At 42.4% G+C, this 23256-nt stretch overlaps 2 protein-coding genes across 2 annotated transcripts; one reads left to right on the top strand and one right to left on the bottom strand.

Moving 5' to 3' along the window:
* The first annotated feature begins 881 nt into the window (after positions 1-881).
* On the top strand, positions 882-13639 carry rhot2 (ras homolog family member T2). Its single transcript, XM_038991332.1, has 19 exons — positions 882-1044; positions 2009-2067; positions 2612-2693; positions 2940-2983; positions 4161-4214; positions 4406-4458; positions 4615-4723; positions 4914-5015; positions 5134-5232; positions 6494-6602; positions 6781-6901; positions 7629-7713; positions 7974-8119; positions 9915-10015; positions 10818-10948; positions 11184-11264; positions 11363-11485; positions 11661-11863; positions 12052-13639. The coding sequence occupies exons 1-19, from the start codon at positions 1008-1010 to the stop codon at positions 12167-12169; spliced, it is 1857 nt and encodes a 618-aa protein (XP_038847260.1). The 5' UTR covers positions 882-1007; the 3' UTR covers positions 12170-13639.
* A 7428-nt stretch (positions 13640-21067) lies between these two features.
* On the bottom strand, positions 21068-22069 carry LOC120046255 (histone H1.0-B). Its single transcript, XM_038991331.1, has one exon. The coding sequence runs from the start codon at positions 21847-21849 to the stop codon at positions 21253-21255; it is 597 nt and encodes a 198-aa protein (XP_038847259.1). The 5' UTR covers positions 21850-22069; the 3' UTR covers positions 21068-21252.
* Between the last annotated feature and the right edge of the window lie 1187 nt (positions 22070-23256).

Genomic DNA, 23256 nt, shown 5'->3' with positions numbered 1-23256 from the left:
TATTTCAATTGTCACAAACATGGTCATTGTTTTGGTTCTAAGATTCTCATGCCAATATTAATATTTTATTTACATTCTTGTGATTTTACTAGAGGCAACCCTGATCCATAATGGCTCAAGATAAAGTTGTGGATATAGTCTGAACCCCCCAAAATACATAAATGTTTTACAACATAGATATAACAAATTGCAAAGTGAACTATTTCAATTGGTTTCAATCTGTCAGATTTTGTTTAACCTTTTTTATATGATGTGCATAACAACTTTAGCCTGTGCCTACGTATATGAAATTGTCTAGTTGGCTGCCTGGAGACCTGGACCATACGTCTGAACAGTGACCAATCTTTGATTTGATTAGTTCGACAATGTGCAGATTATATGATTGTTATTTAAAGTAACGTGATAGCCGCCATGGCCCACAACACTTAGGTTACATTAAAGAGGGTTTGGTAAGACCAATAAACATACTACCAATACTGATTACTAATTTTTTTATTTATAATACAGCATCTGACTGTTATCCATCAGGCTGATTGGTTAGAGCCTGTAAGTAAGCATTTGACTGTAAGGTCTACACTTGTTGTATTCGGCGCACGTGACAAATAAACTTGGATTCGATTTGATTTCATATAAGTATTGGGAAAAATGGAAAATGAAATCTGACATTGTCGAGTCAATAAATTGGTTGTTAGCTTTTTCTTTACTTTTTTTGCCTCGGGCTTATAGAGGACATTCTTAAAACCTCAACTTACTGTACTTGGTACACATGATATTGTTACAGTAGCTACAAGTTCGCCCACTCTATGGACGACAGTGGGCGCTATTTTTGGCTCTCTTGAACCGGAAGCCACAAGATTTCTCCTTGGGTGCTGCTAGCTAACTGTAGCTACTAGCTAGCTGGAATGGGTCCGAGAGGTAGCTAGCTACCTGAACTGCGGTTAAAAAGTCAAAATAATTTAGACGCATAAGACCCAGCAGAGTACACTCATTGGAAAAGGGAGCGAAACATGAAACGAGATGTCAGGATACTGTTATTGGGGGAACGTAAGTAAATCCTATTTTAATATTGACACACATATTTAGCGCGTTAACGTTAGTTAGCTACTGTACAGCTAACGCCTTGTTGTTAGCTACAGACTGCCTGATGGAAACCTGCAGTTTTCTTTAAATCTGCCCCCCCGTGAATTACTAGCTAATTACCCAATGTTATAGCATTGGCAGCCATCCCATCATTATGTTTTAGCTACATAACATAACTAGTCTAACATTAGCTAGTTAGCCAGCACCAAATCTGACAGTCCTAGTCAGTACGTGTTGTTTTGCACATGCACTTACAGTACTAGCCTACGTTAGTTAGCCAAGTTAGTAGCTAGGTAGAACTATTTAGCTAGCTAGTTAACTGTCAAAATGTTTTCTCATGCGTTAGTTAGCAAACTAACTTAGATACCTTGCCACCAAGTGTGCTAAAGAGGATGTTTCTTATTTGACATGTTTTGCTGACAATATTGGTGGTTGGTTGTTGGAGAAAAAAACAGATATATTCTAGCTAGTTAGCAAACTGTTACAAGTAACTACCACCAAGTATTTTCCTAATAATTATCTTTGTATCCCTAGCTGCATTGTAACTTTAACTACTTTGTTTGCCCCTCTTTTTGAATAGGCTATTCATGAACAGACCTATTCATGGAAACTCAACAAGAGAATGTCAAAGAGAACCCCTTATCAGGCCGTACTCTGTGGTTAATAAAATAAAATACATTTAACTAGTTACTTATAATAAACTTAGACTAAATTTAGATTTAGGACTTAGTTATAGTTCAGCTTAAGTATTAGCCCCCCATTTAATCCAGCTCTGGCTACTTATGAGCTGGAGAATGTGATATGTTTACCTGAGGGTATGACCTCAAGGTGAAATGTGTTTTGCAGACCAGAAATACTCTTCTTCCAGGCTTCATTTTCCTCCTTTTTCAATAATGTCTCGTTCCACTTTTCACCCCTCTGTCAACAGCCAAGGTGGGCAAAACATCACTCATCATGTCATTGGTTGGGGAGGAATTTCCTGAGCATGTAAGTGTAGCTATGACTGTACATTCCCACTGGTTTATTTCTCCGTTTTGTGTGCAGTGCTGACACATCTAAGAAATTATACCCACCGAATGCAAACTCTACATTGATGACTAAATAGTCAGCTTATTTATAAAATATGTATCCACTGGCTACTGCTACACCGTACAAAAGCAGCATTCTCATTGACTTGGAACATTCAACGTTTGCATACACATTGTCTGCTATCTACGCCACAGCACACAGAGGGTGGCTCTATTCAACTGTGAAAATGTGATTGGTAGGGAAAATAAACCTCCACTAGTCCTCTTTACTTTGCATTTATAAGCACTCGTTATTGTAATGTTGTACTCATAATATGCCACTTCTCCTCACCTCATCCAAAAAGAGGACATTTCCAAGTCATTATCCCAGTCTCAGACAGTGTAATGCCTAAACACTCCTCACACTCTAACCATGAAGTTAATTTCAGCCTGTTAGTTCCAAGCTAATTAAAGGTTAATGGAGTCCCTCTGTTAGACTGTTGAATTTGTGTAATCCCCCTTAGGTGCCCCTCCGAGCTGAGGAGATCACTATCCCTGCCGATGTCACTCCAGAGAAGGTGCCCACACACATAGTGGACTACTCAGGTGAGGTGCTGCTCGCTCAGTGGCCTAATACAACTCTCTTGCTATAGTCTGTGTATGTGCCTGTGTGTCTCTATGAAGACCGAATATCTTCCTAGCTGCCAGAAAGTCTGCAAGCTAACAGAACTCCTGGTTAAGTGTAATTGCTTGCTTATCGGTCCAATTCAGTGCTGCTGCTGATGAGGTGCTGTAAATGTTATCAACTGGTTATCAGTTGATTAAATTGAGTGCATTGTTTTGGCCATACAGAAACGGAACAGACTGATGAGGTCCTCAGAGAGGAGATTATCAAGGTAAGGCTAGTTCTCAGTGTTGACCCACCTCTTCCTTAGCTGAACGCTCAAGGGTGAAGTTTCCCCTAGGTACAGATCTAGGATCAGCTTCCCCACCCTCAATCCTAACCTTAACCATTAGTGGGGAAAATACTAAACTGACCCAAGATCAGCGTCTAGGGGAAACTACACGCTACACCTAGCTGAACAGGTAATGCTAAGCTATTAATCGAAATCTGTTATTTTTCTGTTTTTAAACAACTAATTGACTGACGTCGGTTAAATAATTGTTTTTATTTTTTCCTGTGAGCTCAATGCGCAGAAAACATGATAATATACTACAATGACCATAATCCATTGCGTGGCTACTTGTCTGGTCTGTTTCTTTTATGCCTGCCACGTAAGAGATAGAAGAATGTGCAATCAAGAGGGGATACATAGAGAGCAGTTGCTTTGCGAGGTATTGTTATTCAGCAGTCATAAAAGTATGCCTTATTTACGTTGAAAACTACTAAAATAGTGATTCTGTCAGACAGCATAGGCAGCAGCTCTAAAGAGATGAGCTGATGACTTGGAATGAAATAATAGTGATCAAATAAAACAAATGTAATATACACAACAACATAAATATTTTATTAAAGTAATGTGAATAACTTTGTGTTGTATTTATTATGGATCGCCATTAGCTGATGCCAAGGCAGCAGCTACTCTTCCTGGGGTCCGGCAAAATTAAGGCACTTATACAATTTTAAAAACATTACAATACATTCATTACAGAATTCACAGCACACTAAGTATGTGCCCTCACTTATTAACTGATGGTTAATAGGTGATAAGCTGTAATGGGGAGTCACTACCATCATGGGTCTTTTATTAATTGTTTTATTCTGTATTATAGCACATTCAACCAGCATAGTGCATTTTTTATGTTTTAAAAAATATTTTTTTACTAATCTAACCGAAACCTAACAGACATCAAAGTGCACTAATGAACAGGAGAAGCATCTGTAGATGACCACCAGTTGATCTATCGCCTCATTATTTAATAATGTGTTGAGTATGTGTTGTAGTGAGCCTTTCCCAGCTGTGCCTTACAAATTCACAATCATTTGAGTTCATTTGGAGAATGTGTTCAATTGCGTGCTTTAGTTGATGATAAAGACCTTGCACTCCAACCATGATTTCCCAACTCCTGCAGGCCAACGTGGTGTGTGTGGTCTATGACGTCACCCAGGAGGAAACTATAGACAAGGTATCTTCTCTCACACATGTACACTGTCTTTTATAGATCTTAAATTTCCTTCTTGGAGAAACCAATATGGAAGCATTTGGCATGGTATAACAAGCATTTGTATAATGTAGCCTACAGTATGGGACCAATATGATAAATGAGAGATTTTTATTAGTGTTTTTCTATCATTTCTTATGATACTCACTTTTCAGATCCGAACAAAATGGATCCCCTTGGTAAATGGCGAAGCAGAGAAGGGGAATAAGTATGTACATACTGTTGTTTTAATGACATGTGCTTAGAAGCTTGTGTGCGTCGTCCTTGCCTAAAAGTGTTGTGCTTGAACTAGCCTCTTTGGCCTTTTGTGTCATAAAACATTTAGATATCTTTGATCTTAAATTCATTCCTTATGATGTCACAGAGTTCCCATAATCCTAGTGGGGAATAAATCGGACCTTCGCTCTGGGAGCTCCATGGAGACCATTCTACCTATCATGAACCAGTTTTCTGAGATTGAGACCTGTGTAGAGGTAAGGCTTGCATCTCAAACTCACTCTGCTCTCTTCAGCTGCCTCCCCACTCACTCAACGCAATGAGGACCTGATTTCGCACCAATAATTACTCCCACCGATCTTATGCAAACAATATTTAGTTGAACTGTTTTTGTTTGAACACACCTATGATTAGGCAAACCTGAGGTTTTGACTTTTCTCTCCCAAGTGTTCTGCCAAGAACCTGAAGAACATCTCTGAACTGTTCTACTACGCTCAGAAGGCTGTGCTCCACCCCACCGCCCCGCTCTACGACCCGGAAGACAAACAGGTCAGGGAGGACATTTTGAGGATCGCTTTAGCTTTATACCTTTGGAATGACCTGGTTTTATTGCAGAATCTTGCTTTGTTGAGTGTTAACTGTGTCTGTGTGCTGATGTTACTTCCAGTTAAAGTCAATGTGTGTCCGAGCACTCAGCCGAGTCTTCAGCATCTCAGACCAGGACCATGACCGCATCCTCAGTGACACTGAACTCAACTGCTTCCAGGTGAGAATCAAATAACACTCTTCCATCCATCCTTTAATCTATCAACCATACATCAATTAATCTACTAATATATACACTAAAGTTTGGGGTCACTTAGAAATGTTCTTGTTTTTGAAAGAAAAGCAACATTTTTTTGTCTATTAAAATAACTTCAAATTGATCAGAAATACGCCTCACAAGTCCTCAACTGGCAGCTTCATTAAATAGTAGCCGCAAAACACCAGTCTCAACGTCAACAGTGAAGAGGCGACTCCGGGATGCTGGCCTTTTAGGCAGTTGCAAAGAAAAAGCCATATCTCAGACTGGCCAATAAAAATATAATATTAAGATGGGCAAAATAACACAGACACTGGACAGAGAAACTCTGCCTAGAAGGCCAACATCCCGGAGTCGCCTCTCACTGTTGACGTTGAGACTGGTGTTTTGCAGGTACTATTTAATGAAGCTGCCAGTTGAGGACTTGTGAGGTGTCTGTTTCTCAAACTAGACACACTAATGTACTTGTCCTCTTGCTCAGTTGTGAACCGGGGCCTCCCACTCCTCTTTCTATTCTGGTTAGAGCCAGTTTGAGCTGTTCTGTGAAGGGAGTAGTACACAGCGCTGTATGAGAGCTTCAGTTTCTTGGCAATTTCACGCATGGAAAAGCCTTAATTTCTCAGAACAAGAATAGACTGACGAGTTTCAGAAGAAAGGTCTTTGTTTCTGGCCATTTTGAGCATGCAATCGAACCCACAAATGCTGATGCTCCAGATACTCAACTAGTCTAAAGAAGGTCAGTTTTATTGCTTCTTTAATCAGAACAACAGTTTTCAGCTGTGCTAACATAATTGCAAAAGCGTTTTCTAATTATCAATTAGCCTTTTAAAATGATAAACGTGGATTAGCTAACACAACGTGCCATTGGAACACAGGAGTGATGGTTGCTGATAATTGGCCTCTGTACGCATATGTAGATATTCCATAAAAAATCTGCCGTTTCCAGCTACAATAGTCATTTACAACATTAACAATGTCGACACTGTATTTCTGATCAATTTGATGTTATTTTAATGGACACATTTTTTTGTTTTTCTTTCAAAAACAAGGACATTTCTAAGTGACCCCAAACTTTTGAATGGAAGTGTACATGCGCGCACCACACGTACATGCGTAAGAGATAAATTGCTGGCAAGGTGTAAAACTGGCATGGCCATTGGAACAGCCGGGTATAGTTTTAACTCTCTGTGTGTGTGTGTGTGTGTGTGTGTGCGCGGTTCCTCAGAAATCGTGCTTCGGGAACCCTCTAGCCTCTCAAGCTCTGGAGGACGTGAAGACTGTGGTGTGGAAGAACACGAGCGACGGGGTGCAGGACAACGGCCTTACCCTGAACGGTGAGGGATGAACCGACAGTGAGATGGCTCAGCCTTTAATGATATAGGACTTGTTGGGTTTAGCTTCTGGTAAAATGGTGAAATTCAATGTTGCTAGTAGCGGTAATAGTTAGTATGGAGCCGACGTGATAAGATGGCGACATAACAGACATGATTCTATTGTATCCTCTATCACCAGGCTTCCTGTTCCTCAACACGTTGTTCATCCAGAGGGGTCGGCATGAGACCACGTGGACCATCCTGAGGAAGTTTGGTTACGATGACTCGCTGGAGCTGACGGATGACTACCTATACCCACAGTAGGTGTTCTGGCTCCACTACTTTGTGTTTCTGACCCAATCACAGACGTATTAGAGACAGTTGGTTACCTCCCCCATGTTTTAATGTGATATTGAAGAGGATACTGCACGAGTATTGTCACAAAGGTTTTTGGTGAGTCCGTGTTTTCCAGAAAACATCCTGCCCTTACACGATTTATGTTCATTTGTCAAGCCAGAGCGATAGATCGTTCCGTTAGCTAAACCTCAGGCAAGTAACGTCTCGTGTGTGTGTGTGTGTGTGTGTGTGTGTGTGTGTGTGTGTGTGTGTGTGTGTGTGTGTGTGTGTGTGTGTGTGTGCGTGCGTGCGTGCGTGCGTGCGTGCGTGCGTGCGTGCGTGCGTGCGTGCGTGCGTGCGTGCGTGCGTGCGTGCGTGCGTGCGTGCGTGCGTGCGTGCGTGCGTGCGTGCGTGCGTGCGTGCGTGCGTGCGTGCGTGCGTGCGTGCGTGCGTGCGTGCGTGCGTGCGTGCGTGCGTGCGTGCGTGCGTGCGTGCGTGCGTGCGTGCGTGCGTGCGTGCGTGCGTGCGTGCGTGCGTGCGTGCGTGCGTGCGTGCGTGCGTGCGTGCGTGCGTGCGTGCGTGCGTGCGTGCGTGCGTGCGTGCGTGCGTGCGTGCGTGCGTGCGTGCGTGCGTGCGTGCGTGCGTGCGTGCGTGCGTGTGTGTGTACGGTAAGCCCAGGTATTTATATGGCTGTTTGTTGTGTGTTGCCAGGTTACGGGTGCCCGTGGGCTGCACCACCGAGCTCAATCATCTGGGTCACCAGTTTCTCCAGAGGCTGTTTGACAAGTATGACGAGGTGTGTGACCACCTCAGTGGCCATCAATCAGGAAGTCCATTTATTTATATCCATCTGTCTATTTGTCAACAAAGCACTAAGCAGGTTATATTTTAAGTGGAAATAGAATACACATTTTTAAGTGGAATGCCCCCAGTTCATTTTAGGCATTGAAATGTGCCCCTCTTCTCCAAGAGCATGGCTGTTTTTAGGGCTGCTGAAAGTTTGTTAGGACTTAATGGTGTGTTTTACCCCTCTATCAATATTTATTTTTACACCAGGATAAGGACTCTGCCCTCTCTCCCGCGGAGCTCAAGAACCTCTTTAGTGTGTTTCCCTACATGCCCTGGGGCGCAGACGTGTACACGGCGGTCTCAACCACAGACGAGGGTTACATCTCCAATCATGGCTACATGTGTCAATGGACGTGAGTATTGACCTTTGTTCGCTTTGTAGCCATCTTGGTATGTACAAGTGCCTTCGGAAAGTATTCAGACCCCTGGGCTTTTCCTCAATTCTGTTACGTTACAGCCGTATTCTAAAATGGATTAAATACGTTTTAAAAATCTACACACAATACCCCATAATGACAAAGCAAAAACAGGTTGTTAGAAATTTTTGCAAATTTATTACAAATTTTAAAAAGATACCTTATTTACATAAGTATTCAGACCCTTTTCTATGAGACTCGATGTTGAGCTCAGGTGCTTCTGTTTCCATTGATCATCTTGGATATGTTTCTACAACTTGATTGGAGTCCACCTGTGGTAAATTGAATTGATTGGATATCATTTGGAAAGGCACACACCTGTCTATATAAGGTCCCACAGTTGACAGTGCAAAAACCAAGCCATTAGGAATTGTCCGTAGAGCTCCGAGACAGGATTGTGTCGAGGGACATATCTGGGGAAGGGTATGAAAAGATTTCTGCAGCATTGAAGGTTCCCAAGAACACAGTGGCCTACAAGTTTGGAACCACCAAGACTCTTCCTAGAGCTGGCCGCCCGGCCAAACTGAGCAATCGTTAAATAAAGGTTAAATACATTTTTTTAAATAAAAATTGTGAGAGAAGGGCCTCGGTCAGGGAGGTGACCAAGAACCCGATGGTCACTCTGATAGAGCTCTAGAGTTCCTCTATGGAGATGGTAGAACCTTCCAGAAGGACAACCATCTCTGCAGCACACCACCAATCAGGCTTTTATGGTAGAGTGGCCAGACAGAAGCCACTCCAGTAAAAGGCACATGACAGCCCGCTTGGAGTTTGCCAAAAGGCACCTAAAGACTCTCAGACCAAGGACTGATGAAACCAAGATTGAACTCTTTGGCCTGAATGCCAAACGTCATGTCTGGAAGAGACCTGGCACCATCCCTACAGTGAAGCATGGTGGTGGCAACATCATGCTGTGGGGATGTTTTTCAGCGGCAGGGACTGGGAGACTAATCAGCATCGAGGGAAAGATGAAAGGAGCAAAGTACAGAGAGATCCTTGATGAAAGTCTGCTCCAGAGCGCTCAGGCCCTCACTGGGGGGGAAGGTTCACCTTCCAACAGGACAACAACCCTAAGCACACAGCCAAGACAACGCAGGAGTGGCTTCGGGACAAGTCTCTGAATGTGCTTGAGTGGCCCAGCCAGAGCCCGGACTTGAACCTGATTGAACATCTCTGGAGAGACCTGAAAATAGCTGTGCAGAAACTCTCCCCATCCAACTTGACAGAGCTTGAGAGCATCTGCAGAGCAAAATGGGAGAAACTTTCCAAATACAGGTGTGCCAAGGTTGTAGCGTCATACCCACAGACTCGATGCTGTAATCGCTGCCAAAGGTGCTTCAACAGAGTACTGAGTAAGGGAATACTTATGTAAATGTGATATTTCAGTTTTTATCTTTTTTTATAAATTAGTTAATATTTCTAAACCTGTTTTTGTTTTGTCATTATGGGGTATTGTTTGTAGATTGATGGGGGTAAAAAAAACATTTTAATCAATTTTAGAGTAAGGCTGTAATGTAATAAAATGTGGGGAAAGTCAAGGGGTCTGAATAAGGCACTGTAGCTTTGTGTGCCAGACAATGTGTGTATGTCAGCTATGGGGGTTTTTATGTTTAGAGTTTCAGTGTAAGGAGGTCCGTGAGTACAAATGAATGTGTTAGGGGATTTAGATTAGGACAGTGAGTGTTCTTATTCCCTCCTAATTTCACTAATGTGACTTCTCTTCATATTACAGTCTTTCAGCGTACCTTGACATCCATCGCTGTCTGGAGTACTTGGGATACCTGGGCTACCCTATTCTCACTGAGCAGGACTCCCAAACCACTGCAGTCACAGGTTTGTGTCTGTACGCATGTCAACACATCTTTTTTTTTGTTTTTACATTGCTGCAAGTAGCCTCTCTAGGAAAATAGACTGTATGTTAACAAGAACCTGTAAACCTCACTCGCTGTACATAGAGGAGGATTAGAACTATAATCTGGTTCACTATAGGCCCTACAGACAGAATTATATACAGTACATGTATGCCTTCTGAGGATGTACAGTGACTCTGAAAGGTCAACTTTGAATATGCTATTTGACTGGTGTGAAGACTACCAGAGTGTGTGTTGTGTAGTTATTATATGCGCTGCTAACACAAAATTCACACATTTATTTGAGGGTACCAATAATACCGTAGTCGCATTCCTTCAATTGGTCAATTAACCTCAACCCACCATCCAGTGAAACCGAGTGGGATTGTTTGAAGCGAAAACCTGCATCAACAAGGGTGCTTCAGGAACGCTGGTTGGTGTGTGTGTGTCTGTGTGTGTGTGTAAAACTGAGGGCGTGGCTGCATGGGGTAGCAGGATTAGGGTAGGGTGACGTAAGTCTCACACCCACTCAGCCTGTCCAGCAGAGTCGAGAAGGTTTAGCTGACGCGGCTATAAATGTGGGAGAGGTCCTACCACCTTAGATCAGATTCAAAATGTATCCCGCGTTACCCACAAGGGGAAATACGATTATGTTTGAAATGCTTTGATAGCGCTCCATCATATTAATGGTTCCCTGTCCTGATATGTCTGTTTTTCCGTGTATGTGTACTCCCTGTGTTTTCGGTGTGTCTGTGTTGGCGCTATCCGCGTGTGTCCCTCTGCAGTGACGCGGGAGAAGGCTATGGACCTGGAGAAGAGCCAGACTCAGCGGTCAGTGTTCCTATGTAAGGTGATCGGACCACGGGGTACTGGGAAGTCTGCCTTCCTCCAGGCCTTCCTCGGCCGAAACACAGCGGTACGATTATCTCGCTGTTGTTGACCTGTTATTTAGACTAAATAGCGATACAGAATCACACATTCCTGGAAGAACCGTTTAGTACTTTGTTACTAGTAGTACACCTTGAACTCTTCATTGTAAAACCATTCCACTTTGTCAATACGTGTTCGAGCTGAGAAATGATGTTGAAAGCCCCAACTACTAGCATTGCTACAACTAATGATGAGAGTAACAGTCGGTGTGTTTGTTTCAGAGAGAGGAGTGTTCCACCGGTGCATTTTCCCTCTACACCATAAACACTGTTCAAGTTAGCAACCAGGAGAAGTTCCTCATCGTGAGTTCCGTACCTTTTACTTTGACCTCAACTCTGACCCCTGACCTTTTGGTAGAGTACATTAGCCTCACCTCCCATCTGTCGTCTTCCCCTGGCAGCTCTACGAGGTGGATGTGGAAACAAAGTTCCTAAAGGAGTCGGACGCAGTGTGTGACGTAGCCTGTCTCATGTATGATGTCAGCGACCCCCACTCCTTCGACTACTGTGCCAGCATCTACAAGGTGTGTGGCATCTCATATCTTCTTCAGAGCTTCTCTGGTTTTCACAGATATGATCAGGAATCTGTTCGGTGTTTCACTCTTCTCTTTTTCGTTCCCTCCTTTCTTTCTTCCCCACATCCTCTTTCTCTTCGCCATATCCCATTCCTCTTCATCCACATCTGTCTCCTTTCTGTAGCAACACTACATGGACAGCAGTATTCCCTGTGTGATGGTGGCCTCCAAAGCAGACCTCCCCGAGGTGAGACAGCTCCACGGGATGACCCCGGCAGAGTTCTGCTACAAACACCGACTGCCTCCGCCGCTCCCCTTCTCCGGCCTGTCCCTGGACTCCACCAGCAAGAACATCTACACCAAGCTGGCCTGGGCCGCCATGTTCCCGTACGTATTAGTTCTCTGACTGTCACATTTGACAAACTGTTGGTCCCTCTGTCAATCACTCGCCATTTAATCTATAGTTTTTGCGATTCAGTGTTGAGAAACTGGAAAATCATGTCACTTTTTTCATGTCTGCACCTCTATGCGGTTTCATATGTCCTTTCATTGACGCCTTCGTCTCCCCCCCACAGACACCTGAACGGCTCCGACATGAGCAATACATCCTTCTGGCTGAGAGTGACGCTAGGAGCAGCAGTAGTCGCGGTCCTAGGCTTTGCCATGTACAGAGCTTTCGCCCGACAGAAATGACTAGGGTCCTGACCGGAGCCCACCTTCCCTCTTTTTTCCCACAACCCCAATCTCCAGACCAATCCTCCAGACCAAGCGCCTAGACACACTAGACCAGACAGACAAAACACAGATACGTTTTACTTTGTCATGATTTATACCCTAACCTCCCCTCTCCTCGTCTTTGCTCTGCTCTTCCAGTCTACTCCAGTTAGTCACGTCTTCTTGACTGACTGTAATAATCTCAGTCAAAATGGAGGCGCGTGACAATATCTCTCACCCTCTCCTGACCACCTTTGCTCGCTCTGCCTTATGGTGTCAAAATCCAGGCTAAGGAGGCAGCCTCCCTGTGCGCAATGCAACGATTCCCCCAAGAGCTGCTACGAATATGTGGTTGCTTTATCAAATGAGGATATACAGATACAAGAAGACTTTTCCACATTGCATCCACAAGGTGTTCAGGAGAATGGATAGATTTATTTTTAATGTGTGGTCTTTCCTAAGGAAAAGAATCTCAAAATGTAATAATGCAATTTGGAAGAACATATCAAACTTTTTAAAAAGTCTGGTGCTGGTTAGAAACCAAAATGGCAAATTTAGACAGTCCATATCAGGGGGGGGGTATGGAGGACCCTGCTGCACGGACGTAACCGAGCAACATACACTCTGAGCGGGCACAGGAAGTCCCCTGCAGAAGCTAAAGACTTGTCTTCCCATTGACCAAGCCACTGAGATAGACTTTCAGACCTGATTTGCCAAATACAGAAGCCTCTCTCTTACGGACCGTTCCAGTAAAGTACATGCTTATCACTCCATTAACTTCTGCTACAATACTACAGTTGTGGGTGAAATTAACTAGATACATTTATTTATGTAAAAAATAATAATACAAAATAGCAGTAGTTGTGGCTTGCCAGATTAGAATTGAGAAGGAAGCAATGTCTTGTTGAGAGAAGTGACTATATTGTATTAGATTGATGAAAAAGAAACATTGAACTCTGTAATGCATCCTCCTTACTCAAAGTAATCAGTCATGTTAAAACAGCCGAATCATTTTTATTTTATGGTATTAAGACTAAATCCTGCCCCGTGCAAATTAACGCTTTGAATGATCATTATAAGGAAAATATCTGCCTCCCCTAGTCTTGGCTTTTATGTGCATTCACCACAAATAGGAATTTAGGCCCCAAATGTTATTTCTGCTAAATCAGCCATGTGTGTGTGTGTGGGTGCACATGTATATTTGCATGTATGCATACATGGACCTGTGTGTCAAGATTTTGATTGTATAATTAAAAAAAACTTCTTTTTTTTCTTTCTTTTTTTTATTTTATTTTTTAAAAATATGGGAATCACAAATTTTTATTGGTGGGTTATTTTAGTTGGGGACCTGCTATTGCCACAGAAAAAGTTATGTGGATCTTATTGATTGAAAGTGATATCAAAACAACTGAAGTGAAATGCTGAATAAAACAAAACAAGGATTGTTTACTGCTTTGCCAAACTTCTATCCTTGACTGTCAGACTGTTTGAGTATTAGAGTGTGTTGTTGGTGCGTGAGTAAAATCACTGTGGAAGCCAAACCCCCCCCCCCCCCCCCCCCCAAAAAAAAGGCAGAGATAATAAGAAGACAGTGGTAGAATAAATTCAATCACACCTTTTGTTTTATCACAAAACCGGATAGCAACCTCTGTCCAGTGACGTCCACAAAGCATATTGCATGTACAGCAACAGACAGTTACATTACCTACAGCATGGTCAAGCAAGTTAATGTTTCTGACATATTTGGACCACTAAGCGACTATTGATTTAGAACCCCAGAGAGTTACCGCAAGTTACAAAGCAAACAGGAGCTGCCTCCGCTATTCCAGCACCATTTGAACTTCAACATTTCGACATCATCAAATCAACTCTGCTAAGTCTTAAGACAGTGACAACTAAAATATACCAAAAACAATTTAGTCCAATCAACATAAGCTAAATATGTGGCTGTCCATGGTTATGATTTCTGTGTGTGTGCGTTCATGCAAGTAGAAAAACATATATTTTTTTATTTAACCTTTATTTAACCAGGTAGGCTAGTTGAGAACAAGTTCTCATTTACAACTGCGACCTGGCCAAGATAAAGCAAAGCAGTGCGACACGAACAACAACACAGAGTTAAACATGGAATAAACAAACATATAGTCAATAACACAGTAGGAAAAAAAGTCTACATACAGTGTGTGCAAATGAGGTAAGATAAGGGAGGTAAGGCAATAAATAGGCCATAGTGGTGAAATAATTACAATTTAGCAATTAAACACTGCAGTGATAGATGTGCAGAAGATGAATGTGCAAGTAGAGATACTGGGGTGCAAAGGAGCAAAACTAATAACAGCATGGGGATGAGGAAGTTGGATGGGCTATTTACAGATGGGCTATGTACAGGTGCAGTGATCTGTGAGCTGCTCTGACAGCTGGTGCTTAAAGTTAGTGAGGGAGATATGAGACTCCAGCTTCAGTGATTCTTGCAATTCGTTCCAGTCATTGGCAGCAGAGAACTGGAAGGAAAGGCGGCCAAAGAAGGAATTGGCTTTGGGGGTGACCAGTGAAATATACCTGCTGGAGTGCGTGCTACGGGTGGGTGCTGCTATGGTGACCAGTGAGCTGAGATAAGGCGGGGCTTTACCTAGCGAAGACTTATAGATGACCTGGAGTTGGGTTTGGCAACGAATATGAAGCTAGGGCCAGCCAACGAGAGCATACAGGTCGCAGTGGTGGGTAGTATATGGGGCTTTGGTGACAAAACGGGTGGCACCGAGATAGACTGCATCCAATTTGCTGAGTAGAGTGTTGGAGGCTATTTTGTAATTGACATTGTGAAGTAGAAAAACATGTTAACTCACCCTACTTCTAAAGAAACGCGAATGCCATCCTCTTTCATGTTGATGAAATGGTCTGTCACTCTGTCATACAGTACACGTTTAAAAAATGTTGTCCTATGCTACCTGGCTAATTGCTTGCCAGCCTACCTTCCAATCATGGGTAACCTTAGCTAGTTAACATTAGCCTTCTACATCTAGCAACATATTGAACTTCCATCCTGTCCGGCCAGGAGCACAACAATGTATGAATTAATGGTTGGATCAGAATCACCGTTATAATCATTGGCCAGTATGGAGAATTAAGTAAAACCACAAGTCCAAATCCTTATCTCCATCCATGGCTAATTTAAGGAAAGGGCCAATTTTAGCTAGCTAGCCACCGGAGGACAACAACACAACAAGATGCAACAATTCGTGTTTTTCTGTCAATGATGTATGCTCTCAATGGGCTTTGTAGGAGTGACTCCAAATCCCCGCTGAGTCTGTCACTTTTATTTGGTGTGCCAGGACCATTCACAGTTTAGTATACTTTTTTTTGTCAAGGGAGGCCAGATGCTTTCCTTGCGTTCAGTGCTATGGGCAGCAACAATGTCATACTCGTTTGGACCAGACAGCATCATGTACAGTTGAAGTCGGAAGTTTACATACACCTTAGGCGAATACATTTGAACTCAGTTTTTCACTCAATTCCCTGTCTAAGGACAGTTAGGATCACCACATTATTTTAAGAATGTGGAATGTCAGAATAATAGTAGAGATAATTATTTATTTCAGCTTTTATTTCTTTAATCACATTCCCAGTGGGTCAGAAGTTTACAAAGACCCAATTAGTATTTGGTAACATTGCCTTTAAATTGTTTAACTTGGGTCAAACATTTCAGGTAGCCTTCCACAAGCTTCCCACAATAAGTTGGGTGAATTTTGGCCCATTCCTCCTGACAGAGCTTGTGTAATTGAGTCAGGTTTGTAGGCCTTCTTGCTTCGCACACACTTTTTCAGTTCTGCCGACAAATTTTCTATGGGATTGAGGTCAGGGCTTTGTGATGGCCACTCCAATACCTTGACTTTGTTGTCCTTGATCCATTTTCCCACAACTTTGGAAGTATGCTTGGGGTCATTGTCCATTTGGAAGACCCATTTGCAACCAAGCTTTAACTTCCTGACTGATGTCTTGAGATGTTGCTTCAATATATCCACATAATGTTCCCTCCTCATGATGCCATCTATTTTGTGAAGTGCACCAGTCCCTCCTGCAGCAATGCACCCCCACTACATGATGCTGCCACCCCCGTGCTTCACGGTCGGGATGGTGTTCTTCGGCTTGCAAGCATCCCCCTTTTTCCTCCAAACATAATGATGGTCATTATGGCCAAACAGTTCTATTTTTGTTTCATCAGACCAGAGGACATTTCTCCAAAAAGTACAATCTTTGTCCCCATATGCAGTTGCAAACCGTAGTCTGGCTTTTTTATGACGGTTTTGGAGCAGTGGCTTCTTCCTTGCTGAGCGGCCTTTCAGGTTATGTCGATATAGGACTCGTTTTACTGTGGATATAGATACTTTTGTGTACCCGTTTCCGCCAGCATCTTCATAAGGTCCTTTGCTGTTGTCTGGGATTGATTTGGGATTGATTTGCACTTTTCACACCAAAGTACGTTCATCTCTAGGAGACAGAACTTATCTCCTTCCTAAGCGGTATGACGGCTGCGTGGTCCCATGGTGTTTATACTTGCGTACTATTGTTTGTACAAATGAACGTGGTACCTTCAGGCGTTTGGAAATTGCTCCCAAAGATGAACCAGACTTGTGGAGGTCTACCATTTTTTTCTGAGGTCTTGGCTGATTTCTTTTGATTTTCCCATGATGTCAAGCAAAGAGGCATTGAGTTTGAAGGTAGGCCTTGAAATACATCCACAGGTACACCTCCAATTGACTCAAATTATGTCAATTAGCCTATCAGAATCTTCTAAAGCCATGACAACATTTTCTGGAATTTTCCAAGCTGTTTAAAGGCACAGTCAACTTAGTGTATGTAAACTTCTGACCCACTGGAATTGTGATCTGTCTGGAAACAATTGTTGGAAAAATTAATGTAGATGTCCTAACCGACTTGCCAAAACTATAGTTTGTTAACAAGGAATTTGTGGAGTTGTTGAAAAACGAGTTTTAATGACTCCAACCTAAGTGTATGTAAACTTCCGACTTCAACTGTAGATGGCATACACATAGAGACAGAGGGGCAATATGTCGCTCGAATGCTTTGTCCTGTGAGATCCATTCAGCCGGAACATTATGAAACACAGAGAGACAAAATATTAATTATTTTGTTATTTATTTGTCCATTTCTTTGGGAAGCCTGGCTTCCCTTTGAATCCATGAATACACACCACTAGTGTGCACTGGTTCAATGTGTGCTTAATGTGAGGGCCCAAAGGCAAATGATTAAATATCAAATAGATTTTGTGCAAAACTCCACATAAAATGATACAGGTTTTACATAAATGCATTGACAATATGGTAAAAGGTATAGCCTAACAGAATGGTGTGACTAGTTATGCTATCAGAACTCTTTAAAAATAATAGTTTCTGAGGTGCCCTCTGCTTATTTACCTATTTTTTTCGAACTATTTCGCACGTGAGCAGTTGGCATCCTCTGAATTTAATTAGACAACTTTGCGGTTAAGAATAATACACTGCTCCAAAAAATAAAGGGAACACTAAAATAACACATCCTAGATCTGAATGAATGAAACATTCTTATTAAATACTTTTTTCTTTACATAGTTGAATGTGCTGACTACAAAATCACACAAAAATTATCAATGGAAATCAAATTTATCAACCCATGGAGGTCTGGATTTGGAGTCACACTCAAAATTAAAGTGGAAAACCACACTACAGGCTGATCCAACTTTGATGTAATGTCCTTAAAACAAGTCAAAATGAGGCTCAGTAGTGCCTGTATGACCTCCCTACAACGCCTGGGCATGCTCCTGATGAGGTGGCGGATGGTCTCCTGAGGGATCTCCTCCCAGACCTGGACTAAAGCATCCGCCAACTCCTGGACAGTCTGTGGTGCAACGTGGCGTTGGTGGATGGAGCGAGACATGTTGTCCCAGATGTGCTCAATTGGATTCAGGTCTGGGGAACGGGCGGGCCAGTCCATAGCATCAATGCCTTCCTCTTGCAGGAACTGCTGACACACTCCAGCCACATGAGGTCTAGCATTGTCTTGCATTAGAAAGAACCCAGGGCCAACCGCACCAGCATATGGTCTCACAAGGGGTCTGAGGATCTCATCTCGGTACCTAATGGCAGTCAGGCTACCCCTGGCGAGCACATGGAGGACTGTGCGGCCCCCCAAAGAAATGCCACCCCACACCATGACTGACCCACCGCCAAACCGGTCATGCTGGAGGATGTTGCAGGCAGCAGAACGTTCTCCACGGCGTCTCCAGACTCTGTCACGTCTGTCACATGTGCTCAGTGTGAACCTGCTTTCATCTGTGAAGAGCACAGGGCGCCAGTGGCGAATTTGCCAATCTTGGTGTTCTCTGGCAAATGCCAAACGTCCTGCACGGTGTTGGGCTGTAAGCACAACCCCCACCTGTGGACGTCGGGCCCTCATACCACCCTCATGGAGTCTGTTTCTGACCGTTTGAGCAGACACATGCACATTTGTGGCCTGCTGGAGGTCATTTTGCAGGGCTCTGGCAGTGCTCCTCCTGCTCCTCCTTGCACAAAGGCGGAGGTAGCGGTCCTGCTGCTGGGTTGTACTGCTGGGTCCTACGGCCTCCTCCACGTCTCCTGATGTACTGGCCTGTCTCCTGGTAGCGCCTCCATGCTCTGGACACTACGCTGACAGACACAGCAAACCTTCTTGCCACAGCTCGCATTGATGTGCCATCCTGGATGAGCTGCACTACCTGAGCCACTTGTGTGGGTTGTAGACTCCGTCTCATGCTACCACTAGAGTGAAAGCACCGCCAGCATTCAAAAGTGACCAAAACATCAGCCAGGAAGCATAGGAACTGAGAAGTGGTCTGTGGTCACCACCTGCAGAACCACTCCTTTATTGGGGGTGTCTTGCTAATTGCCTATAATTTCCACCTTTTGTCTATTCCATTTGCACAACAGCATGTGAAATTTATTGTCAATCAGTGTTGCTTCCTAAGTGGACAGTTTGATTTCACAGAAGTGTGATTGACTTGGAGTTACATTGTGTTGTTTAAGTGTTCCCTTTATTTTTTTGAGCAGTGTATATGGGCATGTCACTATATTGTGACCAAAAACGTTCACAAATTCAAAAACGGCAACCTTTTAAAACATATTTTATATTTGGAATGTGAAAAACGGCAACCTTTTAAAACATATTTTATATTTGGAATGAACTACTGTCTCGACCCCAGGGCATATTTGCCATGAAGAACTACTGAACGCAAAATAGCTGTTCACTTAGGCTACCTTGGCCACAGGCAGCTGTAAAGTTGAAATGGTAGGATAGGCCTACCAGGCCAACCAAGAGTTTTTCCTTTTTTACAAGCAGTAAGTAGCATGGCTGAATAACTGAAATATTGATGTTTAAAGTTCAAAAGTAATAGAAAATAAATGCTATACTACTTTGAAGAAAAGAACGTTTGAATATTCTTGTCCTTTTAGAAACATTTTAACTGCTGCACTGAAAACCGCATGAAAGTATGGAGAGCGACCAGGAGATGGAAGTATCGAGTTAACTTCAGGTAGAAAAAAACTGTTTTCTTTAGGGGTGGCATCCTTTCCTTGTCCAAATCCCATCTGCACTGTACAGTAGGACAGAAAAAAGCGATGGCTTAAAACAGATGCTCCGCTCAACAAATAATGTTGCTTCACCTATAGTTTAGGCCTACTTTACAGAGAAATGATACAAGGAAATTAGCGAAGGATGCTTCTTTAGCTCGACTCAGTTCCTGACCTTTAGTTCGGGCTAATGGGCTTGGTTCAGGATTTGGAAAATGTACTTTCTTGAAAGGTGTACCTTGAGAACATAAATTACAAGTCGTTTATTTAACAACACTGTTTTTTTTAATACTCCGCCATTTGTTGGTAATTGATAGGCACATGTTCTGAAACTGTAATAGCTTCGTCAGTTTGTGTAGGTAGTGTTATGTATGGTTGTAGTGTTGGTTGATGTCTGTTTTTGTCTTCAGACGTATAGGTCCTAACTGTAGTGTGGGCCTACATCTGGTCAATAAAATAAAAAGCCTTGAAGTGGGCTTTCAATGACCCCAATTCTAGGTAATTCAATCATATATGACATTTGTAGGTCTACGGTAGCTAATAGTTTCAGTCAAACCGCATAAACCACATAAAACATTTATTCATTATGTTACCAATTTGGATACCGGGGCTTATAACTTCATACGAGTCGAACATTTTCAGCTGATTGCAGATGTCAAGGAAGCTCTCCTTTTGACTCGTTTTATATGCGTAGAATTTAGTTAATAATTGTTTCATTCGTCAATAGCCCCTCGATTACGTAATCTGTGCAATTCATTCAAATAAGTGTTGCGAACGGTAGTTTAGACATGTACGCCTACGCATGCTTAAAATGCGCGTGAAGTTGTGACACATATTTCGATGAGAAAAGTTTATTGTATTATAAACAGTTTCAAAAGTAATGCAATACATAGTCCGCAGTGTATTACAAATATACTTAATTAATTGAACATGGTTGGTTTTCAAAGTAGTAGCATTAATTAATTGAACATGGTTGGTTTACAAAGTAGTAGCATACTACTCCGCATTTGGAGCCATTACGCATCACTTGAAAATCTTGCTGACGTCCATTGCCTACACAGTTCTATACATTGTATAGTTTAACAATGCTCGCTATTGAAACGTGTGTTTTCAGAATGACCTCGTGCAAAGAGAACAATAACTATTCACTTGTTCCAATAGCCTAAACAATAATAATTCCAGATTAGTGTCACATATATTTTCTAACAGGTCCATATGCTACAGGTTTCCAAAGATCACAGAGGATTAATAGCGTACATAGTAGCCCAACAATTAATGCTGTCACACACCAACAATTTAATTCCAGACCCTCTTTTACAGCATCAATGGAGTGGAAAACAATAGGTAAAAACGTATAAGTTCGCATGAGACCATACAAAAATAATATTACATATACGAAAAACATTTCCTCAAAGTATTTACAGTGACTTTTATTATAATAAGTCTCTCTGAAATGTCCATTTACTTCTTCTTTGCGGCTTTCTTGGCTGCGGCCTTGGGTTTGGGTTTCGCAGCTTTGGCCTTCTTGGATTTCGTTGCCTTGGCTGGCTTGGCCACCTTGGTTTTCTTTGCTACTTTCTTGGGCTTTGGTGCCGCTTTCTTCGGGGACTTTTTCACTTTCTTCACTGCCACTTTTGCTTTCTTGGCTTTTGCTGGTGATTTGGCCACCTTCTTGGGCTTTGCAACCTTCTTGGGCTTGGCGGCTTTAACAGGCGACTTCTTTGCTTTCACAACGGCTTTAACTTTAGGTGCATTTTTGGTGTCCTCTGCTTTAGCCAGTTTGAAGGAGCCTGACGCGCCGATGCCTTTGGTGTGGCGCAGGACCCCTTCACTCACCATCCTCTTCAGGGACAGCTTAATCTGAGAATCGGCATTGTCCCCCACCTTGTAGTGGCTTTTGATGTACTTCTGGACAGATTGTCTGGACGCACCTCCACGGCTTTTGTCTGCATGGACGGCTGCCTTAATCATATCCGAGTATTTCGGGTGTGAAGCAGGTTTCTTGGGTGCCTTCGCCTTTTTTGCCTTTGGGGCTGGAGCTGCCGCCGTCTCTGCCATAGTTGACTCGTGAGAGTTGTTGAATTCTGTGAGAATATGCGGGTTCAGTTCAAGTATTCCCGTCTGTCACAAAACGTCAAAAGCTGCTAAATAAATATTTCCTAACTTGTAATAGTCCTGGAAAGGTCCGGGTTTGCTATTAACATATAAGTTAATGTAAATTTGCCACACACGATGGCGCGTCACAGCTGATTTTCTATTAAGGCATCTTATTCTACAAACGTTCCTCTGACTTTATGAAGCGTAAGCGCGGACGTGATTGAGAACACCAACCGCCAGCAGCTGATCCAGCAGGCTCCATGGAACTCACGTAGTCCCGTTTGTGTTTCTTCATCCTCGAACTCTTGCTAAATTTAAAAAGTATTGAATTGCATATGTCTACAAAATCGACTGGCTTGAAAGTAGACACTTTGGGCTTTACGGGCATATTCATATTTTTATAGAATTCGCTGACCGATAAACTTTTATTTCATGAAAACCTACCCGAAGCACTGCGCGTTGTTATCAATATTGAAGAATTCCTATTAAATTGACCCAAACAGACAGAACCGACGATACAAATGACGAATGCATAATGAAAATGAATCAATACTTTAACGAATGCACGTGGTTTGACCCGTGCAACAGCTCGTTTTTGCTTTTAATACACCGATATAATTTTCGAACTAACACAGTCCGGCCATTGACTTTGAGTGACGTGGTCGAGATTATTTACTGTTAAACCTCCTATAAATAAATGACAGAATATCTGATGTATGGGTAAAGCATCTGATGTTAATATAGATTTATATAGGCTTTAGTGGAATGGTTACGTTTCATTTCTTTGATGTTTTAAGGCAGAATTGGGAATAAACAAACTGGCACTATGCTTCTTGCGACTGTGCTCCATTGTCAGGAAAGTTGCCAACACCTCCAAAGATCTGCTTCTCTGATAATAATTCACGGAATCTGTCCACATTTTCATCAAAGAAACATGATTATCTGATATTTGACGTGGTATTCGCTCAAGTGGAGTGACTACTATCTACACAAAACTAAACCTATCATTTAACATAGGGCGCATTGATGACATTCTTTTGTTCAGTGGCTGGTAGTCTATAGGACCGTCGACTGAACGACATGACTACGCGTGGATCAACACATATTTCCCACTGCTATAAATGTTTAATGCGCAGTGATACAGGCTACATTTGTTACAACAGGAAACATTGCAATTGTTTGTTTTTATTTCAGATTTTCATCTGATATTTTTCCCTGTAGCCCAAACGCCATCTTGGATCCCTTAGTAAAAGTCATATTCTTTTTTAATTCATTTTCTGCTATTAGGCCTTTATGACTGTTTTTAATAAAGTAATTGTGACGTACTATTTTTCCTAATATATATATATATATATATATATTAATCAC

Source organism: Salvelinus namaycush, chromosome 4 (assembly GCF_016432855.1).
Source record: "Salvelinus namaycush isolate Seneca chromosome 4, SaNama_1.0, whole genome shotgun sequence".
NCBI lineage: Eukaryota > Metazoa > Chordata > Actinopteri > Salmoniformes > Salmonidae > Salvelinus > Salvelinus namaycush.
The sequence above is the reverse complement of the archived record's forward strand: the minus strand, read 5'-3'. Positions and strand labels throughout refer to the sequence as shown.